The sequence below is a fragment of the Tasmannia lanceolata genome, unplaced genomic scaffold (assembly GCF_043159265.1).
Source record: "Tasmannia lanceolata isolate RefF3 unplaced genomic scaffold, GAP_Taslan_0.1 ptg000011l, whole genome shotgun sequence".
In the NCBI taxonomy this organism is placed as follows: domain Eukaryota; kingdom Viridiplantae; phylum Streptophyta; class Magnoliopsida; order Canellales; family Winteraceae; genus Tasmannia; species Tasmannia lanceolata.
Genome location: NW_027518688.1, coordinates 21,691,672 through 21,698,573, shown reverse-complemented (window position 1 = coordinate 21,698,573; position 6,902 = coordinate 21,691,672). Strand labels below are relative to the sequence as shown.

Genomic DNA, 6,902 nt, shown 5'->3' with positions numbered 1-6,902 from the left:
CTAGGCCCTCTACTGGCTATTTCTCATTCTTTGTTTTCTTCAATTTTTATTTTTTTCACAATACGATCTAGGATGGTATTAGAAACCCACCATTAGTTTCATGGGATGTGTGAGCCAAGAAAGCTGCAATCTCCCTTTTACGTGTGTCAACGTCCCCAACGGTGCCAAAGCCATCAAAGGAATTTGCAGCATCAATGAAAGCATTGTAAGTGTAGAAGCCTTTGCCTTGGCAAGTGGGGTCATTTTGATGCTTCAGCATTTGGTCGAAGAGGGATGGATTGATGATGGAGGCCACACCCCCATCACCGCTCGTAGTGAAGTTTTGTGTTAAACAGTCAGGATGACAATTGCTCTGGCAGCCTGCCCCGCAGTACTCGCAGGTAAGGCCACAGTAACCATATTGGCTGCAACAGCGCCTTCCCTGGCACTGAGTTCCACCAGCTTGTCTTCCACATTGCTCTGCAAAGGAACCAAACAAAGAGGCTAAGGAGAGCAAAATCAAGATCCAGGTCCTCATTTTTGCCAGTAGATAGATGTGTTGCCTAAGAAACATAAGCGCTATTTATAGAGGGTAGGAGAGAGAGAGAGAGAGAGGATTTTTTTTCCTTATGACTAGTCAATTATAGTCATCCCCAATTGAATTTAAGGCAAAAGGAATTCAATGGTGACAGGAAAAATGCCCAAATTAGTTACTGGATATGCCTTCTCGTGTTTGTAGGGGTCTTTGCAAAAAGAGTAACCAACTATGCACTATTTGTGAAAAGAGTAACATAGTTTGGTAATGGCATTTGGCCATTTTTTTGCAAGTGGGGTAAATTTGACAAGTCTCTGGACCGAATTCAAACATATAATGATTTTAAAATTTAAAATGACAAATGTACCTTTATTTAAAGAACTCTAGGGTCAGGGTTATGACATTCCCACTACCTTTGATTTTTAGAGCTTTTATATAGTGTAAGCTTGCATAGTTCGGTATTTTTCAGAAAAGTAATGTGCAACACACCATAGGATGATCCAAACCATCCATTTTATGGGCCACAATGTAAATAGGTTGTGACCCAAAAATCATTTCCATAAGATGATCCCAGCCTTCCAATCTATAGAGGAAATGCATGTTATGGAACCTCAATACGTCGGAAGGCTAGGATCATTCTATGGAAATAATCTTTCGGCCACAACCTATTTAGGGCCATAGGATGATCCAAACGTCCATTTGATGGGCCACAACGTAAATAGGTTGTGCCCCAAGAATTTTAGGTGTGGGATTATGATATTCCAACATCCCCTGAGTTTTAGAGTTTTTATATGGTGTAAGCTTGCGTAGATCAGTATTTTTCAAAAAGTACTATACGGCATACAATTGGATGATCCAAACCATCCATTTGATGGGCCACAATATAAATACGTTCTGACCCAAAAATCATTTCCATAAGATGATCCCAGCCTTCCGATCTATAAAGGAAATGCATGTTATGGAAACCTCAATAGATCGGAAGGCTAGGATCATCCTATGGAAATAATTTTTTGGCCACAACCTATTTAGGGCCATAGGATGATCCAAACCGTTCATTTGATGGGCCACAACGTAAATAGGTTGTGCCCCAAGAATTTTAGGCGTGAGATTATGATATTCCCACATCCCCTGATTTTTCTAGTTTTTATATGGTGTAAGCTTGCGTAGTTCAGTCTTTTTCAAAAAGTACTATACGGCATACGATTGGATGATCCAATCCGTCCCTTTGATGGCCCACAATGTAAATAGGTTGTGCCCCAAAAATCATTTCCATAAGATGATCCCAGCCTTCTAGTCTATAGATGAACCACATGTTATGGAAACCTCTATAGATTGGAAGGCTAGGATCCACCTATGGAAAGAATTTTTTATTGAGAATATAAGAATATACCATGCTCTACGTGAACGTGACCCGCCATACAGTGTGGTCCCCAGTTTTGTACCCGCCATATATCAAAAACAGTGTAAGCATCGAACAATATCTTGATATGGAGATGGCTCCAAATTTAGGGCGGCTTCGAATTTCCCCGGCACAAATGCCATTAATGGGGCCTCAACGATGTGTCTACTTGTCCAGGTGGATGATACTAAAGGTACATCACAGATCTCTACCGAATGACAATGTCTCTCTCGTCCCTTATCTGTAGCTGCCCCGGGCAGTCTGTAGAGATAAGATTAAGGCATAAGTTTTGTCACACCGCAAACCGGGGTCCCTGAGACAGTGCAGCACGCCCCGATTTCCAACAACAACCACATGGACATGCAAGGCCAAAACAACCACAAATAACCGATATCAGAGATATACAGAGCAACTAGCGGAAACATTTATTTATTCAAAAGAAAATCCAAAAGATAATTAATTAATCCCAATACCTTGAGGGCCACATGTCGCCCGATTCACACCGCTACGAATAATGATGCTCGTTAAGTAAATAAACAAATTTAATTGTCTGACAAGCTACAATAGTCTCTAATAAAGCCAAGCCGTTTCCCACTCCCATTCCCCACGACCTGCTACCTACGGTTCATTATCTAAAAAATGATAGACAACGTGGAATGAGCTTTTATGCTCAATACATAACAAAGAATCTACATCGGTTGGATCAAGTATACAAAACACGACCAAAACATTTAAATAAGATAAATGCATATTTTTTCCAAAGCAAAACTAGTATCACGAAATAAATACAAAGCGACATAACTATCAATTGGAATAATCCGCACATAACTAATAGTTTGGAACAATACACACAGGTTTCATGATACAAATAATTCAACTAGTTCACAATTCCACACTAGACATAGCTATGGCCTCGATCACCTCTCAAAGTGACGGGCTATCACAATTTGCCAGCTTAACATCCCATACTTGCGTGGTTGTCGATCGGACCCAAGTAGTCGCGGCCAAGTTTTACAGCTCCTACCTGGCAGAGGTAACGAATCGAAAACTTTCCCACCATCAAGCACTCACTATGGAGGAAAAATACCGATCTTTACGTGACTACGCACCAGTTATCACCCTCCAACTAGTTAAGTTCGGGATATCAATTCATAGCTATGCTAGTAACCGTGCACAAGGCACCAACCGGCCCACCCACACCCAATCATCAGTCACCATGTAGAAGGCACCAACCGGCCCACTCAGACCTAATCATCAGTCACGGCCCACTCGGGCCCAATCATAAACGTTCTATAGAGTAATAATGAACATACAACACAGATCAAATATGTAGAGATTTGCATGAAATGAAATCCAAGAAAATACAGAAGAGTAAATCAACTAACAGATTTTTCAAAAATAAAACATATGCAAACCACGGCGTACTTGATCCAATACAGAAGGAGTTGATTGAGCATATTAGAGATGCTAAAACTCCAAAAGAACCGTGGGAGGCACTCTCATCTCTCTTTTCACGGGCGAACGATGCACGGTTGCAGTTCTTGGAGAACGAGATCGGCTCATTAACACAAGGTAATTTATCTGTTTCTGATTATTTTATGAAAGCTAAAAACTTTTGTAATGAGATATCTCAATTGGACGAGGTGTCTAAGATTAGTGAAAGTCGGATGCCGAGAATGATTATCCGCGGCTTGTAGGTCTGGTTTATTATCTTGTCATATAAGGACGATCGCCACGTTTCGTAGAATCATCACACTTTAGATTTCTAATGCATCCTCCTTATAGTTTTATTTAATCAACTTATATTTAGAGAGGATTTTAATACTAATGCCAAATGGTCTTTGACATATACATATACTTTTACATAGATGACACTAGTAGTCACTTATTCAAATACATAGAAAAAGCCTAATTAACTAAGCAAAAGGCTTTTGGTTGTAGCAGTCAAGGTTGGTACCATAGCTCACACCAAGTATGTCGCAGTATCTCTTGTAAAATCCGATGCGGTTTGCGACCGCAACATTGTTCCCTTTGCCACATTCGAGTCCCCCATTGATGATGTTGGTGGAAACACCGAATCCAGGAAGGCGACCCGCGGTCTTATCTTCATTGGATGGTGTCCATCGGCCTGTGATGGCATCATGGCAGGAAGGTTTTTGTGATTTAGAAGTCATCCAATACCATATTGCTGTCTTAAATGAAACGGTAGCATCAGTGGAAACTAGATCAGGGTTGGCGAGAAGGTTTGCCCCAATGGCTTTTCCAGCTGGGCCGTAGTTGTAGTTGCTGCAAGCACGAAAATAAAAGTCAAGATAGATCTCTAGAAAGCTAAATCTAGAAACAACAAAAAAAAATGCATGGAAAAAGAAGAACTTACTATGAGATTTGAATGGGACCTCGGCCGTGGTATTTTTTACCATAAGCGCATGGAAATTCTGCACTTGCAACGCAGTAATCTACTGGATTCTTGCCTTGTTTTTGAAGGAAGCAATATCCCCATGAATATTGGTCGCCTGGTGCAGTTGCCCACTTACCTGAATACATCAATTAATGAATCCATTAATCACAGATACTAGTTGCCCACTTTCCCTACGTATACGTATATATATAGGGAAAACATTTTTTGAGCTCGAGCTAGAAGATTATGAACTAAACAATCAACGACTCTACTTTCCGGCATCCTCTCTCCACACGGCTCTATCCATTCACATGCTAATTAGTTGTTTTGTTAGATTACTTTATAGTTGTCTTGATCCTTATCTTAGTTATCTTTATTCTAACTAGTTATTAGTTATCCTTTTTCATTACTAGTGAGGAATGGAGTGAATGAAACGTTTTGAAGTAAGGAAGCCCTAGCCCCTCCACTGGCTATTTCTCATTCTATCTAGGATGGTATTAGAAACCCACCATTAGTTTCATGGGATGTGTGAGCCAAGAAAGCTGCAATCTCCCTTTTACGTGTGTCAACGTCCCCAACGGTGCCAAAGCCATCAAAGGCATTTGCAGCATCAATGAAAGCATTGTAAGTGTAGAAGCCTTTGCCTTGGCAAGTGAGGTCATTTCGATGCTTCAGCATTTGGTCGAAGAGGGATGGATTGATGATGGAGGCCACACCCCCATCACCGCTCGTAGTGAAGTTTTGTGGCGGACAGTCAGGATGACAATTGCTCTGGCAGTGATTCCCGCAGTACTCGCAGGAAAGGCCACAGTAACCATATTGGCTGCAACAGCGCCTTCCCGGGCACTGAGCTCCACCAGCTTGTCTTCCACATGTCGGCTGTGCATAGGAACCAAACAAAGAGGCTAAGGAGAGCAAAATCAAGATCCAGGTCCTCATTTTTGCAAGTAGATAGATGTGTTGCCTAAGAAACATAAGCGCTATTTATAGAGTGTGGGAGGGGGAGAAAAGCATTTTCTAAAGATCATTCACCGCCTCTACGTGGCCCAATAAAAGCAAGCCACCTTTTCTTGGGAAAGTTGCATTAAGCAATTATACCCCGGCTCTATTTTTATTGATAAAATGACAATTTTGTCCCTGCGTTTCCAATTACGTGATAGTGTAAGCCGTACAGTCCAGTACGCTTCAAAAACTGGAAAGTTGTTTGAAGGAAACCGTCCATTTGTCGCCCATCAAATGGACGGTTTAGATCATCCTACTTAGAGGAGCTGCACATTTTGGAAACCTTTAGCCTTCATGCCTCTTGAAAAGAATAAAGAATTTCATACAGTGAATGTTGCTGAGTCTGTCACTATTAATTTGGATAAATGAATACAATTTGGATACAGAGGGAGGGATAGAGAGAGACCCCGTATAGTCTAGTATTTTTTCAAAAAGTACCTTACACCATAAGATGTCCAAACCGTCCGTTTGGGCAGCGACGAAGTAGATTGTGCCCCATAGGATGATCTAAACCGTCCATTTGATGGACAACTACATAAATAGACTCTGCCTAAAAATTATTTCTATAGGATAATCTCAACGCTGATTTATAGAGGTTTCCAAAATATCCGGTTTCCAAATTATTTCTAAACCGTCCATCTGATTTACGGAAAAACCTTATAGATCGGAGGGTTGTGATCATCCCATCGAAATGATTTTGGAGGCACAACCTATTTCCTCTACAGATCGTAGGGCTAAGATCATCCTATAAAATTGATTTTTGGGGTAGAATGTATTTTGGCTATAGCCCGTCAGATGGACAGTTGGGATCATCCTATGGTTTAGCGCACTTTTTGAAGCATACTAGCTTACACTATCATGTAATTGAAAAGGCAGGGACAAAATGGTCATTTCGTCAATAGAAAATAGAACGCGGCATAATTGCTTAAAGAAACTTTCCCAGGGACAGGTGGCATGTTTTTATTGGGCCACGTAGAGGGGCTGAAAGATCTTCCTCAGATCCTGACCTGAGAGAGAGAGAGAGGATTTTTTTTCCTTATGACTAGTCAATAATAGTCATCCCCAATTCAATTTAAGGCAAAAGGATTTCAATGTTAGGGAATCAGTACACCAAATGACAAAGGTGACAGGAAAAATGCCCATATAATGACCCAAAAATTATTTCCATACCATGATCCCAGCCTTCCGATCTATAGAAGAAATGCATGTTATGGAAACCTCTATATGTCGGAAGGCTAGGATCCGCCTACGGAAATAATTTTTTTGGCACAACCGTCCAAACCGTCCATTTGATGGGCTGTAGATATTTCGGAAGGCTAGGATCCGCCTACAGATGGGCTGTAGATATTTTTTATTGTTTTTCTCCAAAAAAAATTAAAAGATCCTAGAGCCATAGATTCAAAATTCTATTGTAATTAAGAAATCCTAATGGTTTTCAACTTGGGCTTTAATTAAACAATCCTTTAATCATGCAACAATTAACACTAGAACATGCAATGAACACAAATTAAATCAAAGCGTATGAAACTTGAATTTTATGATATTCCCACACAAATTAGGTGTGGGATTATGATATTCCAACATCCCCT

At 40.6% G+C, this 6,902-nt stretch overlaps 1 protein-coding gene across 1 annotated transcript; it reads right to left on the bottom strand.

The window, feature by feature from the left end:
- Positions 1-3,675: 3,675 nt before the first annotated feature.
- Positions 3,676-5,281, bottom strand: LOC143886638 (endochitinase-like). Its single transcript, XM_077390685.1, has 3 exons — positions 4,821-5,281; positions 4,291-4,447; positions 3,676-4,199 (listed from the first exon to the last, which is right to left on the bottom strand). The coding sequence occupies exons 1-3, from the start codon at positions 5,248-5,250 to the stop codon at positions 3,830-3,832; spliced, it is 957 nt and encodes a 318-aa protein (XP_077246800.1). The 5' UTR covers positions 5,251-5,281; the 3' UTR covers positions 3,676-3,829.
- Positions 5,282-6,902: the final 1,621 nt, after the last annotated feature.

What these genes read in the sequence shown, in the direction of transcription:
- LOC143886638 (XM_077390685.1), bottom strand. Translation starts at nt 5,250, where the DNA reads ATGAGGACCTGGATCTTGATTTTGCTCTCCTTAGCCTCTTTGTTTGGT. An exon ending in CACATCCCATGAAACTAATG is followed by an intron (nt 4,448 to 4,820) that starts GTGGGTTTCTAA and finishes TGATGTATTCAG; the next exon opens with GTAAGTGGGCAACTGCACCA. An exon ending in GGTCCCATTCAAATCTCATA is followed by an intron (nt 4,200 to 4,290) that starts GTAAGTTCTTCT and finishes TCGTGCTTGCAG; the next exon opens with CAACTACAACTACGGCCCAG.